This window comes from Cnephaeus nilssonii (assembly GCF_951640355.1).
Source record: "Cnephaeus nilssonii genome assembly, chromosome: 2".
Classification (NCBI taxonomy): domain Eukaryota; kingdom Metazoa; phylum Chordata; class Mammalia; order Chiroptera; family Vespertilionidae; genus Cnephaeus; species Cnephaeus nilssonii.
In genome coordinates, this window is record NC_137073.1 from 26,765,986 (window position 1) to 26,788,978 (window position 22,993).

Sequence of the window (22,993 nt, forward strand, 5' to 3'; positions counted from 1 at the left end):
TCATGGTCACCAAATGGCTGCTGCAGCTCCAGCTATCCTTTCTACATTCCAGGCAGAAAGAATGGGAATGGCAAGGAGTAAAGAGGTACCCATCCCAACGGACTTAGCACCCTCCGCACAAGGATTTCTTGGAACAGTGATGTCTGCTGTTCTTTCTTGGATCATCCCCAACTATAAGGGAAGCTGGGAAACGCTGTTTCCTGCTTGGGTACATCATCCACCTAAATAAGTCAGGAGTCTTTATCAAGCAAGAAGGGAACAATGAGTATTTGGCAGCTAGCAGATTCAGGCACATCCAATGGCCTTCCAATAAACTCCCTTTTCCCTCAAGTCTTTTTGGAATGGATTCCCCAGGTGTACAAACATCAGAGACTTGAGAGACACTGAGGAATCACAATAGGTACCAGATGGGTTGAGATGAGGAGGTGCCGAACAGAGGCTGCAAACAAGATGGGAGAAAAATTTTTTTATTTTTATTTTGTGGGGGGCAAACTACCAAATTAAAGATATAGGGCTAGATAGAAACCTGTCTAACACAGAGAACCTTGAGAGGGGTGAGGATAATAAAATAAAAGGGTATTTGGACAAAAAAAAAAAAGAAGAGATTTAATACATCAGTTGCGCTTAATCCTTTTTTTGTAAGATGTTATCTTTTTCACTTTTTTCTTTTTTTATATATTTTCGTAACCCATCCCATACCCCCTGCCGTGCCAGACAAATAGTTCTGAGTTTTTACTAATCATGGTTTGGGAAAATCCAGTGTGATAAAAGAACTACTATGAGTTAAGCAGCATTGTTTACTTACTCATTATAATAGTATGTATACCCATTTGAAAAAATAGACGTACCGTTATTTATCCAGCCGACAGATGATGCCTGGTGCCTAAAAGAAATCAGACTCCTCAAGTAGTCGCATTTCATGAGACAATTCAGGAAACACTCCAAGGTCATTCCAGTGAGGTCCCCCTGACCAGCCTGTTCAGACTTGACCTATTCTGGTCATTCCAGCAGATGGCTCCTTTTACTTCTCAGCACTCATTACACTCCGAGAATACTTGTGTACGCGTTTATTCACGGGCCTTGGCCCCACTTGCCCTACTAGAATAAACGCCCACGAGGGCAGGGGCCTTCCCTGGCGTGTTTATCTCTGGATCCCCAGCATGAGCACCATCCCGGGTACTGAGTAGGTTCTCAATAAACATTTGATGACTATTCTTTGCTGAAGTCCTCAACTCAGGTATTGGCACATAGTAAGTGCTTAATCAATGTTAACTCACCACCACCAGCACCACCACCACTATCGCCATCATCATCACCATCGTCACTGCTGTTATTGGTACAATTCCTAAACCTATAACCCCAGGGGTCAGATTGGGCTCCACACAAAATAAACATTTATTTAAAAGAGGAAAAAAAAATGTCTGCCAGTGAGTCTAAGACCTAGACCTGGAGTGTGTCTCCTCTTCAAACGTCACAGGGTTGCAAAGGTAGCATAAAGGCTGTGGGGCCTCGGGGGGTCAAGGAGCTGGCAGAGAGCAAGGTCAGGCTAGCCTGTAAGCAGTGTGGTGGGTTCTGGTTCTTGTGTCTTTTCTTCATTTGGTGTCTCCTCCTCTGCCCCATCACCCCCCACGCCCACCCCACACCCCTCCCCTTGCAAATTGGTTTCCTTCTGCACAGAGTGGGCACTATCTCCACTTAAGACCCCCGCTGTTCCTTGCTGTCTCCAAGTTTTTCTACAGGAACGTATGTGGTCAGAGGAAAGTTATTTGCTACCTAGAGCTCCCTCTGCTGATACACAGGGTGGACGATTGGCTAGAAAACCTGCGGTTTCAGAAGCACAGCTGGGTGTCTGGCAGGGCATGTCGCCTACCTATGCCTATGGTCTGATCAAAAGCTGTTTCCTTTTCTTGGGTGGAGTTGGGGGGCGGGGTACACTGATGCGTGTCCATGGCCCTGTGTCCCTCAGGGGTGTCTGGGGGCTTTCGGCATCCCGCCTCCTCTGACCTCCTGTGCCCAGGAAACCTGGCGCTAGCTTGCGCTTTCAGAGAGAACCAGGGATTCCTAGCGATAGGAAGGTGCTCTGTGCATAACTCTCCCACTGACACTCAGGAACAGGTGACCGTGTTTATTATTTCTGTTTGATACAGAAGTGAAAACTAGGGGGAGGTTTTTTACTTTTTTTAAGAGCAAAGTCAGGGTCCATTGGTAGAGTCTGGGTAAAAACAGGTTCTAATAAACCAAACAGGAACAGACACATGATTAAGATATTTTTAAAAACCCACATATTTGACTAAATGTGAAGTTTATTGAACTTCAGGAGAAGGCATGCCATGCTCTAGCTCTCCAGCCTCTTCTGTCAGGACCACTTGAGGGAGGGGAGAGCGGGTTCTTTACAGACCAGACTCCCAACGTGACCAGGCTAACATTCCTTCAGCTCTGCCACTGGCCAGTGCCAACGTTTCCTATGAAATCTACAACACCTCTTACATCCAATACCCGGATCCCCTGCGTCCCCCCCCCCCCCCCGCCTCCCCAGCCTTAGGACCTGGGTAGTATTCTTTGTCTTCACCTTTTACAGATCAGAATATTGAGGCTCAATCATGTTAGCAACTTGCTTAAAATCACAACTAAAAAGTTCCTGAGATGCTGATGGCGTCTGCAAACTTGTAAGCACCACACAGTGATCCACCCTACCAGCTGGTGTTTATTCCACACCCAAAGTTTACTCAGTGCCCTGAACTTTCCCAAGAGCCAGAGAGAGTGGGGATTAATTGAGAAGAGAGATTAACTGTCCCTGAAGCCTTCTATAAAAATAAAGGATTAGATTTAGTGCTGCTTCCTCCAGGCAGCCTGCCCTGACTACCCTTCCCCCCTCTGATATATTTGGACATTCATCATTAACTCTGCCCTACTGTTATTAACCTTTTGCACTTGGATGTCGAGATTAAAATTACTCTTTGAATGTATCAATAATTTGAAATATAAAAAAATCCAAATAAATAAGTTTGTATGAAAAGAAACTCCAGTTTTTTATTCTACTGCCGCGCTTTGTAAAATCTGGGGTATTTAAAAAATTAAATCCCGAGTAGAATAAAGGAATCGAGAAAAAAGCAAGCGAGTGCAAAGGGTTAAAGAAACAGGTAATACTTAACATTTGTTGAGCACTTACTATGTGCCAGTCCCTATAGGAAAAAAATCTTTTAATTTTTTTAATCCTTATAAGAAATCCTTATATGATTATCCCTGTTATAACCCCCTATTTTACAGATGATGAGGAAACTGAGGCATAGAGAAGGTAAATGAAGACTCCCCTTTTCCTGAGTTCCCTCATAACCCCTGGCATAGAGATGGCACAGCCAGGAGCTCAAGCAGACTATCTGACTGGTTTACTCTCCTGGAACTTGAAGGTGATGATGAAGGGGACTTAAGGAGTGAGGGGTGGGGAGGGAAGCCCACAACTCAGTTGGAACTTCCTTAGAGATCTGGCTCTCAGTTAAGGTGAGAGTAGGAACCATATTTAAAAAGAAAAATTCCTTAGGGAACCTTCTTTCATATCTATATTTCACTCGCCCAATGTGATGCCTGGTGCATAATAGGGTCCAATACATCTGTGTTGAATGACTAAATAAGCTTTAAAAATTCTAAAGAAACTTGCTGCTGTTGCTAAGGCGGCGGCTGCCAGAGTCTCAGGCAGTACTTCGGCGCTGTCTTCTACATCACGCTCCACAAGGATGCTTGAGGTGCTGTGGGTCTTGGGGCAGGAGGATGGTCTCGGTGACCCCGCTCTGCTATCTCAGGTGATGTTTAGCCTCACATAAGCTGTTTATGGCATCCATAACCTGCCCTGGAGCTTTTAAACCTCTTTCTCGAGTGGCTTTTTACAAGTTGAAATAAACAACTCTTTCTCTCCAGGGACTTGGGGGCCTGGATCCTTAACCTTACTCCTTCAGCCTGTGGCCCCGGGGGAGCTGAACCAGAGCCAGAGCGTGGGCCCCAGAGGACTGTGGTTAACGCGTCGCGTGCAGGAAGTAGATAACATCATTGCTGCTTAGAGGAAAAAGGCAGCCCAGACCTTGAAGCAAAACTGGTCTTGAGGGGGTGGGGGTGGGAGGAGTGCCCGGAGTCCCCAGCCTCTGCTGGAAATTGGCAGCTCTGTGTGGATACTGAGGAAGACTTCTGGGGGCCATCTCATCCAGTCCCTCACTCGGCGTTAAAGAGCCTGAAGGCCTGGGAGGGACTGACTGGCCCAATGCTGTGTAGCACCGCGGTGGCTGCGTGGAATAGATAATGGTGGCTCCCTCCCCTGGACCGATCCTTCCTTCCCAGGAGATCCTGATCGGGGGAGCTGGCTTCTCCCTGGAGCCAGAGGCGATGTGCGGGACCTTGGCCAGGCTGATCAGCACATTCCATCTTCCTGGCCACAGTGCTGGGTTTCGGGGTGATCTATGATGTGAAGCTGGTTCAGAGGGAATCTCTGGGCCTTTGAGGGGAATGCTGGGAAATGGGAAACACGGCCCCGCCTTCTGCTGGGCTAGAAATGAGTGAAGGATACCCGTAGCCTCAGCAATCGATGCCAGGCCCGCATGAAGAGAGAATCTCAGGAGGAAGCAGACTCCATGAAAGGCAGAGAGGAGAGATGGAAAGAGAAGGAATCCTAGGCCACAGCTCTGAGTTGCTACATCAAACCTCATTTTCATGGTAGTCACTCCGGCCCCACCCTCATGAAGCCGTAGCACTTCATGCTCATTTCTGAAGTGACACCAACCTCGCTGGCTTTTACTGGCTGACATCTATGTCTGGCTCCTCCTCTAGACCCCGGCTTGGTGAAGGGGAGACTGACTCAGCCTTACTCACCTGTGGATGCCTGCACCTGTGTCTAACACAGTTGGATGTTCATGGACTCCTGTTGTGTGAACAAAATGATCTCTTTGCCCTCCCTGCCTCCTTCTCTGATGGATCCCCTTTATTCCTCCACTATCTTCTTTTTACAAATAAGGATGAGATTTAAAAGTACAGGGGACAAGATGCAACACACTCACTTCGAGTAACCCAATTCTCAAACTGGGCATTTGACCTGCTATTTGTATTCTCCTGGTGTTAATTCCTGCCCCCATCCTGCCTGTGTGTTCAGGGCTGCTGTGTAGAAAGCCTTGGACCAGAGGACAAGGGAGGGGAAGACGGGAAGACTGAGTCAGAGAAAGGCTGGGGATGAAACTCGAATCCTTTGGGGATCCCCAGTCTAAACCCTCATTGACAGAGGAGGAAAGCTCAGGCCCAGGGAGGAGCTCTCCTGGCTCAAGGTCACCGGAATAGTCCAGCGCGAATGGAAAAGAACTCCACTTTACGTGGCAAGACCTGCTCCCCCACGAGCTGAGCTCTGCCCAGCTGGAAGGCAGGCTTCTGCAGGCTTGGGAAGAAGGACCTGGTGGAAGGCTCAGGTGCCAGACTTTGGGACTTGGAGCCTGTGAAGGTTGAGAAACTCCACGGGGTCTCCCTTTCCCCACGAAAGCACTTGCTTGCCAACTGGGTTTAGAGTCTCTTGGCCCTGTGCGTCCTTAGGGAGCAAAGAAGTGACTCAATGAAGCACTTAGGACATCCTTGGCTCTAGGGGGTGGGTGTGATTCAGAAGTCACTCACAGAGGCTCATCCACAGCCTCCTCCCTGCCCCTTCCAGCCCGGGATCCAAGGATCCTCTGCGTGAGACGCTTCCGTGGCTCTGACACTCCTGAACGTCCCCTCACGTCTCCACCTGCCAAGCAGTCTTTGTGCGCAGAGAGGATCCCGGACCGCAAACTCCAGGGCGGGCAGCCTGCTCCACTCCTCTGCCTCGTGCTGGCTTCCCACAGGGAAGGCAGGATCTCGGGACCCCCAGATCTTCCCCGCCCGCCTCCCCGGGGTTCTGAGCGGGCCCACCCTCACCCAAAGCTCCCTCGGTTTTTCTGCCCCCGCCTCGTTTTCTCCGCCGCGGGAACTGGTCCCCTTCCCCCTACCCCACTCTCACTCCGGTCCTGGTGGGGGTCTGCCCTGTCTGTCTGCCCCCACCCCCTTCCTTTCCCTCCTTTTCCTCCCTCGCTCCGCCCCAGGCCCCGCCCTTCTCCACCCAGGCCCCCGACCCCCGAGCCTGTCCTGTCGCCCGCCCCCCGCCCCTCCGGGAGAGGGTGTGGGAGGGGAAGCCCCGCGGGCTGGGCCCCCCTGTCCCTGCGCGCCGATCCCCGCGCGCGCGCCGGCGCCCCCTGCGCGGCCTCCCGCTCCCGCCTCCCGCCTCCCCTCCTCCTGGTGACGTCCGGGTCCCTGCCCGTCTGAAAACTCCGCGCCGCGGCGGTGGAGGCGGCGGCAGCGGCGGCGGCGGCGGCGGAGGAGGAGCAGCGGCGAGCCGAGGCGGCGGCGGCGGCGGCGGCGGCGGCCCGAGCGGGAGCCCGAGCGGCGGCCGGCGGCCGCGGGAGGCACGGGGAGCGCGGGGGCGGCCCGGAGCCCAGGGGTCCCCGCGCCCCGCTCGCCCGCCGCGCTCCGAAGATGGTGGCGGCGCCGTGCGCCCGGAGGCTGGCCCGGCGGTCGCACTCGGCGCTGCTCGCGGCGCTCACCGTGCTGCTGCTGCAGACGCTGGTCGTGTGGAATTTCAGCAGCCTCGACTCCGGGGCCGGCGAGCGCCTCGGGGGCGCAGCGGCCGGCGGCGCCGAGCAGCCGCCCCCGGCGCCTTCCCCGCGCCGCGAACGCCGGGACCTGCCCGCCGAGCCGGCTGCAGCCCGAGGAGGAGGCGGTGGCGGCGGCCGCGGAGGACGGGGGCCCCCGGCGCGGGCGCGGGCAGGCGGCGCCGGAGAACCCCGGGCGCAGCAGCTGGCCAGTCGGGGGGCGCTGCCCCCGCGGGCGCTGGTAAGATGCCCCTTCGCCTGGCGTCCGGGAGGAAGGGAGGCAGCCGAGCAGCCCTGGCCCCACGCCCCCCACCCCTGGCGCCCTGGTCTCCAGCCTGGGACTCCCCCAGCCTGCTGGCTCCCCATCCCTTTGGCAGGAGGGGTGGGGTGGCTGACAAGGCTGAGGGGCCAGGGGCTGCCCCATCCCGAGTCTAAGGACTGCCCCCTTGGGGTCTGGGGAAGTTATCTCCCGAGGAGGCGCTTTGGGGGTTACGGGAGCTGGCTGGGTGCCTGCTCCTCGTCACTCTTTCTGGACGCTCCGACTTGCTCTACGCATGTGGGTGTTGGTGCCTCGGACCCTGTCTGAGTGAGTGGATGGTGCCCGCGATCTTCAGCCGCTGCTCACCGTGGCTCTCGCAGCATCTCGGTGTTTAGCGAGCTGGGCGCAGACAACTCAGTGCCCGCTGGCCGCCGCGTTGCTTTGCCCCGGCCTGAGAGGGGTCTGGGTACAGTGTCCCATGTCGCCGGCCCTGTCCCCGAATCAAGACTCAGCGGGGGTGCCTAGCCTTACTTTGGGTCTTCCTCTCATCTGGGTGTCTGTCTCTCACCTTGCCCTCTCCTTGTGCCCTCTCTGACTCTCCTCACCCTGCTGCCCAGGGTCAGGGCATGGCCAGCCTCCTAGATGGTGTCGCTGGCTCTCTGTGGCGCGTGGAGCTGATTCCTATCTCCTATCACCGGCTGTGTCCCGCCCTGCCATCATGACTTGGGCCGCTCTGGGTTTTCTGTGCTCTCCGGGTGTGACAGTCTGGGCTCTGCAACCGCTCCTTCCATGGGTCTCCTGGAGCCATCTGGTTGCCCTCCTACGGTCCCCAATGCCTCCAGGGGTGTCTTGCGTACCTTCCTTGGGCTGCTTTGCTGAGCCCACTGCACTCGGAGCTCAGCGAACCGGAGGTCAGAGTCCCCACCTCTGGGCCAGGGTTTCAGTGCCGGTGGGTGTGTCTGTCTGAAAGGCATCACCAGAGCTGTGTGTCTGTCTTTATCTTCATCACGGCTCTTGGCTTGGGGCCCTCTCCTAAGCTCGTGGGGGTTATTGGATAACCGAGGGGTAGTTTTCAGGATCCCTAGGCACTTAGCACATGTCTCTGTCATTTGCCACTTCGGGAGCCTTCACTGAAGGCTGCCTTCGGACACAGGGTGAGGCGTGTTGATCTGCTAAACTTCTTTGAGTCTAGGCGACCCTCTTTGCCAGAGTGCAGCTCTTTGTGCCGCCGAGCTGAGGACGCGATGATGTCCTGTCACAGAGCGCTGGCTGGTCTGTGTGGGTAGCAGGGAGCCGTCATTCCCTCATTTTTGGGGGTAGGAGAGTGGGTTGAGATTCCTGATGGAGAACCAGAACATTCCCCGTGTCCAGCAGCCTCTTACTTCCAGCAAAGGGAGCTCTCGGATTTGCCTTTGAATCCAGGAGTGGATAGTGATGTGTTTGGGCAGAAATTCTTTCTGGATTTAGGGCCCCACTGGGAGGTGGGCGGGAGGGGTTCAGGATGTGCTCTGCTGATCCCATGTGGGAACAGGCAGCATGGGCATGGGGCTTCCTGTGTCCTTTGCGTCTGGGGTTCAGACCAGCGCCCGGAGGTGCCTTTGGGTGCAAATACCCACCTGTTGAAACTAGTAGAGAGGAGGAAGGAGGTCTGGCTGGCAAGTTTCTCCCAGGGTCCCTGACAGTTGAGTTCTCTATCCCTTTCCCCGTTTTGTGCGTTCAGTTCAGTGTCCTGCTCCCTCGCCTCCCAGCTCAGCCACAGAGAGGTTTGCAATGGGAAGGCGGGTGGGAGACGGCCAGTTTTCCTTTTTTAGTCCTTTGGAATGCCAGCAGCAAAGTTGCTTTGCTTTTCTGAAACTCTGCTTTGATCTGCAAGTTCAGTTACTGTCCCCCATCCCTATCTCCCAGTCTCAATTTCTTCACCTTCCGATATAGACGTATATGTCTGTATTTTATTCTGCCCCCCCCCCCCTTTCTTGGCTGTCTACCATACTGTTGTTCATTGTTGTGTCTCCTGGATTTGTATTTTATTTTATCTGCTTGTCTGTCTCCTCTCCCCTCCCTTCTCCCCCGCCCCCTTGTAACCTCATGCCCTGCTGGATCCTGAAATCAGTACAGACTTGCCAGATGGGGCCAGGGGTCTGTCCTCCTCTGGTTGTGTGCGCGCCCCCTCCCCGCCCCCTCCCCAGCTCCTGCCCTTCCATGGAGCTCAAGGAGACCAGAAGGGGGCAGGCTGTTCCCAAAGTCTGGTGTCTCCTGAGCTTGGGTTGCAAGCTCGGAGAGGACCAGACCGTTTTTTGCCAGCCACTGAGGCCCTGGCAACACGCGGTTTGTTTGCAGACCCTGCTGAGGCTGCTGGCATGATGCTTTGGAGCTGGATTCAGGAAAGGGACATTAAAAAAAAAAAAAAAGACCTGTGATTTTCCAGATGGCTCTTGTAAAGAGCTGGTGAGGCACGTGCTTGGGAGATGGTGCTTAATCTCTGCTCTGTTGAAGTCTGGGGTGGGATGGGCACTGTTGCTTCTTGCACGCAGACAGAATCTGGGCCCTGGCGGTGGCGGTGGGTATGTCCCAGAGAGCCTCAGGCAGGCACGGAGCACAGAGCATGTTCTAAACCAGACCTTGCTGCTTCCTTCTGCCCACCCGCCCCAGAGCTTTTGCACTTGTACCTTTGATGTTTGAGGAGCTGCACCCCCATCGAGGGAGCGGATTGTATTTTGGGTACATTTTAAGAAAACAAGAGGAAACACCCAGTTTCTCCGGCAGACAGAGACAGAGAGTGCTAGGATGGTGGCAAGCTGGGCATATCCCTAAAAGATTTGCAGACTTCCTCTTTCCTCTCCGCTTCTTTCAAAGCTCTTAACCATTAGAATTATTGGCTGGATTGTAGTTGTTTTGTGACTGTGACACTGATATTTTTTCATTGAGTCCCCAGTAAGCTGTGGATTTTACTGTCATTTTAGAATTTGAGAAACAGATGGGCTCACCTCTAAAGGGAGGGGACCATGGGGAGACTTGTCAAAAAGATCAAACTGCAGTTCTGAATAGATTTGGAGAAAATGAAGGACAATTGTGTGTGTTAACGTAAGGGATGTTTATTTTTTCCCCTTTGCCTCCAGTGAACTTCTTGCAGTCCTCGCGTTTATTGCTTGTGCCCTTAGATAAATTGTTACTCAGTAAGTTTCATTTAAGAAACCTAATTTTTATTACCCTTGAACACACCCATACGCATACACACACTTAAAGTGAAATGGTTTCTGTATTGTCTGACCCCTTAGAAATGTTGATTTTTCTGCAGAAATTCCTCATACTTCACATTGCTCAGATAACTCAGGATGTTTTCAGACACTGGCAGCGACTTTGAAAAATCGGTTCACTGTATGCAGAACGCCTCTGGTTCCAACAGCCTCAGAGGCGTAGCTTTTCTTTCTATCCAAATGTTTTGAGACCACAGAGAACAGAGGGTATTTTATTGACGGTTTGTTTTTTTTTCCTTCACACTCTCAATGGAGTTTTATTTTGCTTGAGCAATGCATTACACTTTGTATACAGAAATATGCATCATTGAACAATATTTACCTTCCTGCAAATGTTGCCATCTGCTTAATCACATACTGGAAAATGTTAAATAAAATAGATAAATAAAAGGAGAAATGATTATGCACATAGGTATACATATATGTTTTGTATATACAGGGTGTCCCCCCAAAATGTATACAAACAATGTCTGTAGCTTCTATTACATTTTGAAAATGAAATGTGTTTTAATGAACACTGCCTTTATAATTATTCAAAGTGTGTATATAGTATGTGTGTGTATATATCTATACACACACACACACACATATACACACATAGGGTGGTGCAAAAGTGGATTTGCAGCTGTGAGTATGCAAAACAGTTTATTCTTATATCATTATTTATTCATTATTGTATTATTTTCCATACGAACAACTGTAAGCCTACTTTTGCTCTACCCTATATATACTTTGCTCCAGTCTCTCTGCACTTTAGACTTTCTCTCTAGTTTGTCAATTAACAAAAGAAAACCTTCCAGAGGTTGAATGACAAAAGGCCTATTACTGTTTTCCAGAAAACAAAATATCCTTAAGCATATCTCTGTGGTAAAGGTCTGCTTCCTGCTCAGAGCTGCGTGTGGCCAGTGGGCCATAAATCTAGGCGCAGAAGGACTGGCATGCGCAGTGCCAACATGACCGCCTGCCTGGGACAAGGACTGCCTCCTCTCTGTCTTTTGGTTAATACTGCCCTAAGACTGCACTGAGGACAACTCTCTCATTTGTTTTCCTTTGTATCTCCCCATTTTTATGGACCCTGGTCCCCATCTATCAGAAACAAAGAGAAAATACTTTGGGAAAAATAAAAAAAGAAAGCAATCACAAACTCAACCCCTGCAAAACCCAAGTTTAAAGGGAAGGGATGTGAGCTATTCTTTAAAAAAGAAACTCATAGTATGTTTGAAAATAAGCAATTTTTTTTTTCACAATTAGCATCCATTTTCCCCAGCCAAGTAGCGTTTTGAGAGAAACCCACGGCAGTAGAAAGCATTGTCTCCTGTGTGTTGATCCTTGGAGCAGGATGGAATGTGGTAGGGGGAGGACCGTAACATTTATTAAGTGCCAGCTGTATGCCAGGCATCCTTTAGGTATTTTGAGTACGTTATGCTCACCCACCACCCCCCAAAAAAATACAGGGTGGAAGAAGGTGTTATCCAACTCAGAAACGAAGGACATTTGGCTAGAAATTGCTGGTCTTATGTTGTCAGTTGTGTGGCAGGAATAATGAGGGTTTTGCAGATATCACCTCACTGTCTCGGTGACTATTCCCAACTGTTGTTCCCATTTCACAGATGAAGAAACTGAGGCTCAGAGAGGGGAAGCAGCTTATACTGCTGGGGAAGAGCAGGACTGGGCTCCATACCCAGGTCTGCCTCCATTCCAATTGATGGACAGATTTCTGAGCTCCTTGTCTGTGCAGTTCTTTGAAAAACCCTAAAAGAGAATCTTCAGATCTCTCTTCTCACTTCTTATTGTCAACCCTGGAAAAAGAGCAGATACACAGTTTTTATTGACTCTGGCCCTTAAATAAAGAGATAAGTAGAAGGGTAATAATAATAACAACAACAACCATAATAATAATGTCTATAGAGCTGTTATAATGTGCCAGGCACTGTTTTAAGCCCTTTGTATACATTAACACATTTATTCTTTAAAGGCATGTACTATTGTAACTTCAATAGCCAACAGTCATGGTGCTTAATGCAACCAATCCTGTTCTTGGTGTTTTACAATTATTAACTCATTTATACCTCATGCTACAGTGAGGAGACTGAGGCATAAGGAGCTTAACCAGCTTGCCCAAGGTGCACCGCTATTAATGGCAGAGCAGGGATTTGAACCCAGGCAGTCTGTGCTCTTAACCACTCTGCTCTACAGCGTCCCTTATACAAGCATCTTGCAAAGGTCCACAACCTTGGAATCATGGAACTCATTTAAGGACACACATAAGTAGTTGATTTGGGCACCATGCCCAGCACCAGGGACGGCCCCAGCGGTCCCTGGAGAAGAAGGTATCCCGCTATAGTGAAACACACGGAGCGCATCCCTGGGAGTGACTGAACTCCAACTGCCAAGTTGGCTGGAGGAAAGCGTTCTGAATTCAGCTCTCTCTAGCCAGGGGAGGAGGGGGGAGAGGGAACTGTGCAAAGGTCCTTGGCCAGTGGAAACGGCTTTCATTCCTCCCCAGCAGGCTTCCTGATGCTCCGCTCACCTCGGTAATTGGCTCTGTGGTTCTCTCCGGCGGAGCCCCCGACTTGCCCCAGGAGACTGGGTGCAGCAGGGTGTTATCTCTAAGAACATGCAGTCCGATTGTCTTGTGGGCACCTCTTCTGCCTGCAACAGAAACTACCCGTTTGCCCGCAGATATGCATCAGGTTGTGCCCCTCTGATCCCTGTGGTTAGGGTTGCCACTCCCCTAAGGGAAGCCAGAGACATTACCAAGAAGGTGACAGGGACAGGGGCAGGATGTGTGTGTCACCTTAACCCCTTCAATAATGTAGACTGGCATCCACACACCCGGCCAGGAGGGGAAGAATGTCCCCGAAGGGCCTTCTTGAGTCCTTTGGGACCCTCTGAAGGCAACAAAATGGATGTGTTATGTCTCATGTCTGGTTTGTCCCAGCCAGGTGACTGCTGGCTTATCTGGGCATCTAATCCAGGCTAATGTGTCATGGACGCTAATGACAAGCACTTCTCCCTGGAAATCCTTTGCTGTAATCCTTGGCCCCGAGGCACATTGTTTAAGCCCAAGGGAGTCCAATTTATTGGGCGGAGAGATTGATGGGAAGATTGCCCACTGGGGCACAGACACTGTAAACTGTAATAATGAGGAGGAGAAAGGGGATTTCTCTCTATTGAATGTTTACCTTGCACCAGAAAGACATGATCTTATTGAATCCTTACAACTTCCTGCAAGTTAAGGGCTATTAGTCGCACCTCTATTTTACTGATTATCTATATATATAAAAGGCTAATATGCTAAGTGTCCATCCGACCAGTCGCTATGATGCACACTGACCACCAGGGGGCAGATGCGCAACGCAGGAGCTGCCGAGCTGCAGTGACTTGGCAGTTCTTGGGTGATGCACCCTGAAACCAGAAAGGAGGGAGCCCAATTCCTCGCAGGGCCGTGTGATTCCACCTTCAGCTGTGTGTTATGTTGTATGTTGTTGCTGGGGCACTGTTGGCCCTGAATCTGGTTTAGTGCACACTTACATTTGTGTTCCACACCCTGTTCAACAGCAACTTTGCAGAGTGCCCTCTAACACTCCGGGACCGGGACCCCACCTGCCGGAGGGACCCCGCTCACTCTGCAGACGCCCTTTGAGCCACGATGCCACCCCAGGTGTGGCCGGCTCGGGAGGGACCCCGGGAGGTTGGCCCCAGGGCGTGTCCGGCCCGTCTAGCTCAGTCCCACCCTGCAGGCCACCTTCTAATTAATTTCCTTTCAATGTGCACGAATCTGTGCACCGGGTCACTAGTAAATAATAAAAGCTAAGGCAATAAGTTGGGTGAAAGTTAAACAGCTGGGAAGTGACCAGACTAGGAATTCAGGGTTGGTGGTGATTCCAAAGCCTGCATTCTTAGTCTCAATTCAGAGCCAGTAAGTCCTTTATTCCATGCCCCTCCTTCCTTCACCTCCTTGCTATCCATTCATGCCGCAACGCATGCACCCATCTATTCATGCATCCACACATGCATCCATCTGTTCACATGCACCTATCCATCCACCCACCCATCCTCTACTCCAACACTTAGAGCATGCCAGGCACTGAGCCCAGCACTGGACCTGCCTTTGTGAACAGGGAGATGCGCTCCCTGCTCTCTGGGAGACTCGTCCAGCAGGCGAGGGCTCGGGCCACTGCTAATAGATGGACTGTGAACAGAGAGGTTTCTCTCAGGTTCTGTCCAAATTCATTGCTGATCTTCTTTCCCCATCGTGGCCTTGTGGACTCAAGAGGAAGGTGTTCTCTGGACTGGGAGGGGCCAGGAATAGTGTGATTCAGGGGCCTGAAGCTCTCGAGTTTCCCAAAACCCCCAAACTGGCAGACACGAGGCCTGGACTGCTGCCTTTGTGGAGTTCACACTCCTCTCCTTTTAGGTGAATAAGGAGCCCAGCGATGAACAGGGAGCTGCCCGAGGTTTGCAGGGGAGCAGTTGATCAGATGCTGAATGGCCTGTGAGGCATGTCATGTGATGTTCCGTTTGGGGGGGGGCAGTACTCTGACATCAGAGGTTCACAGCCGAGCTCTGCCATTCATGTCATGCAACCTGACATGTCACGTCTTCATCTGCCAGGCAGGGCCATGCGGGCACCGACCTGGAAGGGCCTGTGCAGGGGCACAGCTCTGCTTCATGGCCAGCCTCCTGACTTTTTTCCATGGCAGGTGTTCGCAAGAGGGGCGATTCGTGGCTCCTGGGTAGGTTGTGTTTGGCCCGCACAGTATACCGAGTTAGAAAGGCACCGACATGTAGGGGTTAGGATGTGTTGTAAGACAATGTGGATTTTCGAAATGCCTTTAAAAAGTCACAAGGTCCGGCAGCACTGGGCTCACATTCCTTCTTGTTGTCCACTGGGCAAGCTGAGGAGGAGCTCCCCCGAGACCCTCCAGGCTCCCCAGAGCCCCCCAAGGTCTCCTCTTTCACCTGTGATCCCTGACGGACCTCTTGACTGTGGAGTTTGCAGCCTTCGTGTGGAAGAGCTTCGTGTTCACGGTGACGAGCTAAAAATAAGCATCTGTGGTCACCTTTCAGTTATCCCCATGTGGCTTACTCACGGCACTTCTGTACCTCAACTGCCTCTGCCTTCCCGTGGGCACCGTGGAGGTTTCCTTCCCTCCCTGGCTGTTGGCTTATACTCAGAATATGCAAATTCTTATACGCAGCAGCCATTACGGAGGAAACATCAGCAACAAAAATTGAATCAATTATGCAGTCAAATATACAATTTGGTCAGCTGGTTTCCCCTTTGTTGGGGTGAGTATAAGATGCTGTTTCGAATCATCCACCTTCCCCTTTTGGTGCTCCCCACAACCTTGCCCCCCAGTAACAGGGGCTGGGATGTGGAGAGTGGCCTCAGAGCTGGCAGGGCCCGGCTCATGGAGGGATGGAACATTCCGGAGCACCTCGGATGGGTGCCCACTCTGTTGGGGATGACCTGGCACGTCCATCAGATGAGTGAATAGGCCCGCGGTCCTTACCACCTTGGGAGGATATAATTCACTAAACAGACGAGAAAGTGCTTGGAGGCTCAGAGAACCCTGTACGAGTGTCAGACGGGGTCACAGAGCAGAAGAATGCGAGAGGTTCATACCAGTTGGCAGTGCTCCCCTCACGTTGCCTTGTAACCCCTGGGGACAAGGAGGGAATGAATGAGGAAAGTCCACCGAGGCTTCCCACCCCGCTCCTCCGTCTGCCCATTAATTCACCAGACAGTGGCTGAGGGCCTGCTGGGGGCCGGACTCTGTGTGAAGATGGGGACTGGTAAGACAGCTGGGCCCCTGTCCTCCTGCGGTTTATGGTCTGGGAGTAGGATGACCCCCCCCAAAAAAACAAACAAGAACATTTTAAAAAGTCAGGTCGTCACAAGCGTAGTGACAGAAGCAGTTGGGGTGCTGAGAAACATAAGCGGCCATGCGAGAGGATTCATTGTGCGTTGGGTGGATTAATTTTGTTTATTTTTGGTTGAGTACTTTATTTTGGACGGACCCCTTTGGCCAGAGGCGCTGCAGACTGACCCCAGGAATCCTAAGCATGGCGTTCACGCCAGTCCTGACATAGCAGTGATTGAAGGTGCTGCGTGGGCAAGCCTCGTATAGCAGCTCTTAATAAAGAGTTTCTATTCCTATCTGCACTAACTCTACTCATTCCTTAAAGTTTGCATATTTTTAATGATTTTTAAAACTGAAATAGACTGTACATACAAAAGTGCCCATTATTCTAACTGTACAGCTCGAAGAATTTTCAGGAACGGAACCCACCCAGGTAACTCACACCCAGACCGGGGGACAGAGCATCCACAGAGTCCCGGCGGCACCGACCCCTGCTTCTTGGGTGAACATTTTTTTAAAACTTGTAATAGCTGTATATTTCTTTGAATGAATAATAGAGAAAATATATAAATATAACCAGACAGTCAAAATGACAACATTCGGGCTCCTACTGTCTACTGTGCGGGTAAATTGGCATTTCAGTAAAAGAAGTTAGTTCACATAATGAAAACACATAAATGATAGTCCCAAACTCTGATTCTAATCTTAATCCTGGCTCAATTTGGATGGCGAATGACTGTCCAGGTCATGGAATGACTTAAGGTTTTGTCAGTGGTGGCTTACCATTTTATTTTTATAATTTTTATTTATTTATTATATTATTACTAGGGGCCCAGTGCACGAACTTGTGCACCTTGAAAGGAACTGTGGGCCGCAAGGCTGCGGTGGGCACAGGGGCGGGTCTTGGCCCATTCTCCATGCCCCCTGCCCGGCCCCTCCTGCAGCGGCCCCCGGTCCCCTGTCTGCTGGCAGCCTCGCTCCCGCTGCCGCGATGGTGCGGAGCAATTGGGGCCAGCACCAGCAGCGGGCACAAGCAGCGGCTGCTGCCCCGATTGCCCCTCAGGAGCAGGGGGAGGTGGAGAAGCCCTCAGGGACGATGGGGGCCAGCAGCCACCGCTCCCACCACTGATGGTGCGGAGCGATCAGGCAGCAGGTGTGAACAGTGGCTCCAGTGTCGTCAGCTGGTGGGAGCGCCGGGCGGGGCTGCGGCATGCAGGAGCAAAGAATTTTCAGTAACCACCAGAGGCTCACCCCAATGATAGCGACCGGTGCCCAGCCTTGGTCTGGCGCATCTGCTCACCTGCTCCACCATCCCACTGCAGCCGACGCCCACCATGTTCTCTCTCTGCCGCCTGCTGCTGACACCCGCCATGTTCTGCGTGCGCCCCCTGGTGGTCAGAACACGTTATAGCAACCGGTTGTTTGGTTGTTCCACTGTTTGGTCTATTTGCATATTAGCCTTTTATTATATAGGATTATTATTTTTATTTGAATTTTAGAGAGAGAGAGGAAAGGGGGAGAGAGAGAGAGAGAAGCATCTATTTGAGAGCAAAAACATCAATAGATTGTCTCCCAACTGGGAATTGAACCCTTACAACTTTTTGGTGTACTGGACAACACTCAAACCACCTGAGCCACCCCGCCAAGGCATGGCTTAACCATTTTAAAGACACCCGGCTTCTAGGGAACACTGTAAAGTAGTTTGATTGTCTAACCACTATGCTGTACACCTGAAACTCATACAAAATAATATTAAATGTAAACTGTGATGGAGAAAAAGTTTTAAAATAAAAAAATGTAGAAGAAAACTGTAGACACCCTGCTCCTCTGGGAAATTGCCATGCTGTTTTGTCCGGAAGTTCAAGTGGAAAGGATTTAAGGTAGACCTTGGGAGGAGCTGTGCTGTGGGTCCCTCCGAGGTGCACTCCCAGTCAGGGCCTCTCTGATGGCCCCTGCTGCTGTCTGTGCTTCTCCCAGTGATGGGGCTCCCCAGGCCCGTCTTCTGGGCTTAGGCTTGGACCCTTCCTGTGCATCTCTTCGTTCGTTTCGTGTTGAGTCTGTACTGAAGTCACCCACGTGTTGAACACGGAATTATCTGTGATGAATAGGTCCCCAAATGGGCCCGAAATGACTACATTAACTTAACCCTGAGCCAAGACTCTCTCTCCTCTTCCGAACCAGGATAACAGAACTGCAGCATAACTGGAACGGCAATTTGAAAGGGCAGCAGAGACAACTAATCATTTTATAACGAGCAAGGGGAGAAGCAATACAAACAGAGCCCAAGGACGGCATAATTTCGCAAAGTCTTAGCGCTCAGCCAGACTCGGGTTCACAAAATAAACAAATGTTTTTGGTGATGGGGAGCTGACATACACATTATTTAAGGACAGTATTGAAACCAGGTTGGATGGATCAAGTAATACAGTGGTTACCTCAATAAGCTTCATTTCTTTGGGGACATGGAAAAGCTATTCTCTTTCTTTTTTTCTTCTTTTCTTGTGAAATGGGGCATTATTCTTAGAGATGTAATGGGAAATCCTTTTTTTTTTTTCTTTTCCAGACTGGTGGCTGTGTTCTCTTTACTTTTTAATGCAGGACCATGCTTTGCAGGTGTTCTCTTTGAAATACAAGCCTATTCATGGTCTCTCTTCCTCTCTCTCCTTTCTCCCCAGCTCAGAAGGGGCAGCTGCTATAAAAGACGCTAACAGAGAACCCCATTTGCTTGTCATCAGGCATCACAGAAGATTCAGTCCTGATGTAAAATGCCCTCATTACCTGCTTTTTCTTCTAGTCCTATTGAGTAGTAGTTGTGGAGTTGTTCCCTCTGATTCCCTCTTGTTTAGAAGATGCAGTGATGACAGAGAACAAGGCGGAGATGACGTCAGGAGGGGTGTTAAGAGCAAACTTGGGAGGTTTGCAGATGGGTGCTGAGTGAGTTATTAACTCCTTTTAGGTGAGAGGATGACTACTGTTTCGGCCTTTTTTTTTTTTTTTAGGGGAAAACATGTCACATGGAGCAAATGAACTCTGTTGCAGTGAGCAGGTGGTATAATCCACCAGCAAAAGTGGAAACTATAAAGTTCTGACCCAGTGAACCGGCTTCTGTGGGTCCGGTCTGGGCTACAGATGGGATGATGGCAGCATAGTTTCTTCCTCCTCCTCCTCCTCCTCCTCCTTCTCTGAGAGAGAGAGAGGGGCAGGAGGGAGAGGAAGAAACATCAATAATGAAAGAGAATCATCCACGTGCTGCCTCCTGCACACCCCACACTGGGAATCGAGCCCGCAACCCGGGCATGTGCCCTGACTGGGAATCGAACCGCTACCTCCCAGCTCATAGGTCGACACTCAACCACTGAGCCATTCTGGCTGGGCTCTTCTTTTTTAATTAAAAAATTTAAATTACTGGCCAACAGTTTAAAATCAGTGATTTCAAATAAAAATCGAATTCGGATTTCCTATTTAAAAATTTGAAGTTCTGGCCTTTTTCACCATAGAGGTCATGATTTGCGGGAGGGAAGAAGACTCCTCTACAGGGGACACTTCTTTGTCTCGGGGCCACCAGTCTGCTTTGCTTATTAGAGCTACCTGTAAGACTGCTGTTAGGATTTTAGTTTACAGCTACAATTAATGATAATAAAAACAATAATTGCTGTTACCTATTAAATGCTCACTGTGTGCCAGGCACTGTGCAAAGCAACATCTCGTGGATTATCTCATCTAATCATTACAACAATCTTGTGACATTATTCCCAGTCACAGACGAGGAAACTGGGCACAGAGAGAATAAGGACTTGCTCAGAGTCCCAGAGCCGTGGACTTGGAATTTGAACTCAAGTCAGGTGACCAGGGAGCCTGTGTGTCCAATGCCACGAGCGTGCTGCACAGAATGCTCTAACCAAGTGATTCATTTAGGAATTTTTCCGAGTGGCTCTGTGGAAGGGTTGTCATCGTTTGCCCATTGCCTGGATGGAACCACTGAGACCGGCACTGAGTAGGTCTCCCAAAGTCAAGCTATGATGTAAAATGCAGAGCATGACTCACTATCTCTAAAGAGAGGACAGGCATGGACATGACCGTGCACTTGGGCACCGGTGAAGCTGGCGGCTGGCTGTGGTGGAAGGACCCTCACCTAGGTTCCCACCGTCCTGGCACACCGAGCAGGGCAGGGGCCGTGGCACCTCCTCCATCTATAGCCTGGCAGCAGTGAGGCAGCATCTACAGGGTAATATTTTGATAAGTTGCTGATTTGTATTAAAATAATAATTACAGCTATAATTACAAGCACGATTTCAGCGAGACTCAGCTGCTGACTGTGAGAGAAAATAATTAACTGCATATTCTCTCGGAATGCAATCGGAAGCCGGGCTTGGCCTTTCTCCCGTCTGTGGGTCCAGCACAGGTTTTGCTGCAGGTTGAAGGTCACGTGTGTCGCCAGATGCTGTGTACGCTAACAGTACTGACGGCAGATTTCCGTGCGGGGAGGAGCTGGGAACCGGGTGAACACCACCGTCCTTTCCCACAAACACGGAGGAAAACAGCCTGACCGCAATCCGCTGGTAGCATCACCCCCTACACCCTGACATGCACCTCACCTGGAAGCAAATGATTAACAGCTGGCGGAAACGTGATGTAACTCTGCCCTCAGTGATTAAATCTTCCTCAGTACTCCAGCATTGACGGATACCTGGTCACAGCGAAGGATTCCGTTAATTTGATGGCCGTGGTTCTCTCTACATTTCTGTGTTTGAAGCGGACTGGGTGGTCCCGCCTTGATTTTCCTAAATTTCTCTTGAATTAGAACATACTTGCAGGAGTCATGCATGTACAGCCAACCAAGTGGCCACGCTCGAGTAACCAAGACCCAAAACCAGAGCACAGAGCATGACAGCGCCCCTCACCGCCCAGGATCCCTGTCATTCCCCCTCCTCCTCCCACCTCTCCAAGGGGAACCTTTATCCAGACTTCTGACCCCAGGAGTTGACTGTGGCCTCCATTTATAAATGGCACCCTGCGGTAGGCACTCCTTTGTGCCAGGTTTGTTTTGCCTAGCATTGTGCGAGCTTAAATTGTTTATGTGAGACTATTTTATGCTTTGGCAAACTCCAGCCCTGCTGCCAGATTCGGCCCCTGGTCTGCTCCTGTGGCTTGTGAGCTAAGAATGTTGTTTGCATTTTTAAATGTTTGGGGGGAAAGTGAAAAGAAGAATTATATTTCGTGATGTGAGAAATAATGAAATTACATTTCAGTGTGCATACATTGGTTGGCACTTGGCCACATCCATTCAGGAACATTGGGGCCATGGCTGCTTTTGCCCGATAACTTGCAGAGTTGAGTACTGTCAACAAAGACCATGGTATGTACTATCTGAGCCTTTACGAAAAAGTTTGCTGAGCCCTGGCTGGGTGGCTCATTTGGTTGGAGCATCGTCTCGTACACCAAAAGGTTGCAGGTTTGATTCCTGGTCAGGGCACATACCTAGGTTGTGGGTTCAATCCCCGGTTCAATCCGGGGCGCATACGGAAGGCAACCGATAGATGTTTCTCTCTCACTCTCTCCTCCTTTCTCTCTCAAATCAATAAAAAACATACACTCAGGTGAGGATTAAAAAAAAAATTGTATGAGTTTGCTGACCCTGTATCTGTATTGTTTCATGTGTTTGTAATTGTTTACTTACATTACTGTATCATATTTCATTGTGGAATATACTACAATGTACAAAAAATGCTGCTTACAGGAATTTGGAAGGTTTCCAATTTGGGACCATTACAAAGGTCACTGCTATGAACATTCTCGCGCGTGTCTTTTCGGTAAACAAATGTTTGGGGAACGTTACTGTCGGGTATATATCTAGGGGAGGGATTGTTTTAACCAGTGTTGTTTGTTCGTTTTCATCTTGTTTTCAAACTGTAAGAGAACGTTTATTTAGAAAGTCACAGAGGTGGAAGTGAGCTGTAGAAGAAATGGGCTCAGGCAAGAAGTTACAGAGGCAAAGAGCAGGGCCCTTGGGAGCTTAGGAGAGAGAGGCCAGGAAAGGCCACCCGAGGGAGGGATTGCTTTGACAAGTGCGTTTTAATTCGGAAGCCTTACTTTTCCTACTAGGGAATAAGCCTTGCTGATACTTCCATGTGTTGAAACTCTGGACCAAGGCTGACTTTCAAAAAAGTAATTCGTCTTGCAAAACAGAGGGTCAGTCGAACCACAGTTCGCTAATGGATGACCGCTCGTCCATCTCAGTGCCTTCACGGAGATTGGGAACAGGCCCGCTGTTGTATGCTTTCGTTGCTTTTGGAACTGGTGCCATCATGTAATTCCTCCTACTGCAACCCTGTTGTCCAAAGGACTCTGTGCAGCACAACAGGTCTGGCAGAATCAGGAGGGCTTTTATTTTTCGATGTCACTTTCTGCTTTCAGTGACTTCTGTTTATCTCCAGTTGCTCTTGCTAGCAGGGAAGCAGATGAATCCAGCGCTCCATCCCAATAAGCTCTCCATCCCAATAAGCTCCCGAGCCTACAGTAGCATGTGTCATTTTACAGAGAAACACTGTGCTGAAATATCACTTCGGGCGCTGCGTACCTTGTCCGCGGCCACAGCATTGGAGCTCAGAGATTCCCCCGAGGGGGTATGTGCGTGGGTGTTGTCAGTATTGTTTAACAGCGCCCGTCCTGCTCAGTTCCTGCGTGCCGGTCCTCTTCCATTTGCTGTCCCACTTTTGCAGGCAAAGGCACTGACAGGGTTGAGAGAAGAATGTCAGGTTTCCCTAGGATCCACCCATCTTTCAGGTTTGCTTGGCCCTGGCTGGAAAATGACTTAATATTTTCTTTCTGGGGCTTCCTGTCAGCCTCCTCCTCCTAGCCAGCCCACTTTCCAGGAGCAAAGTCCTGCTTGTTTTAATCCAGCCTCCTGCCTGTGCCTTGTGCAATTTATAAACTTAAGGAATGTCACAAGAGAAGATTTTCAGCTGCTATTTTAGTTTTGTG

At 50.4% G+C, this 22,993-nt stretch overlaps 1 protein-coding gene across 4 annotated transcripts in view; it reads left to right on the forward strand.

Moving 5' to 3' along the window:
* Positions 1–6,379: 6,379 nt before the first annotated feature.
* Positions 6,380–22,993, forward strand: part of XYLT1 (xylosyltransferase 1) — a 305,653-nt gene continuing 289,039 nt past the window's right edge. For 3 of the 4 annotated variants that reach the window (XR_013813923.1, XR_013813924.1, XM_079779720.1), the window contains exon 1: positions 6,381–6,870. Coding sequence is in view for 2 of the 4 variants with exons in the window: in XM_079779720.1 (XP_079635846.1) it covers positions 6,514–6,870 (357 nt within the window). In the remaining 2 variants the exon portion in view is untranslated. Of the gene's footprint in view, positions 6,871–22,993 lie in introns of all 4 variants that reach the window. The other variant, XM_079779721.1, reaches the window with a different exon arrangement.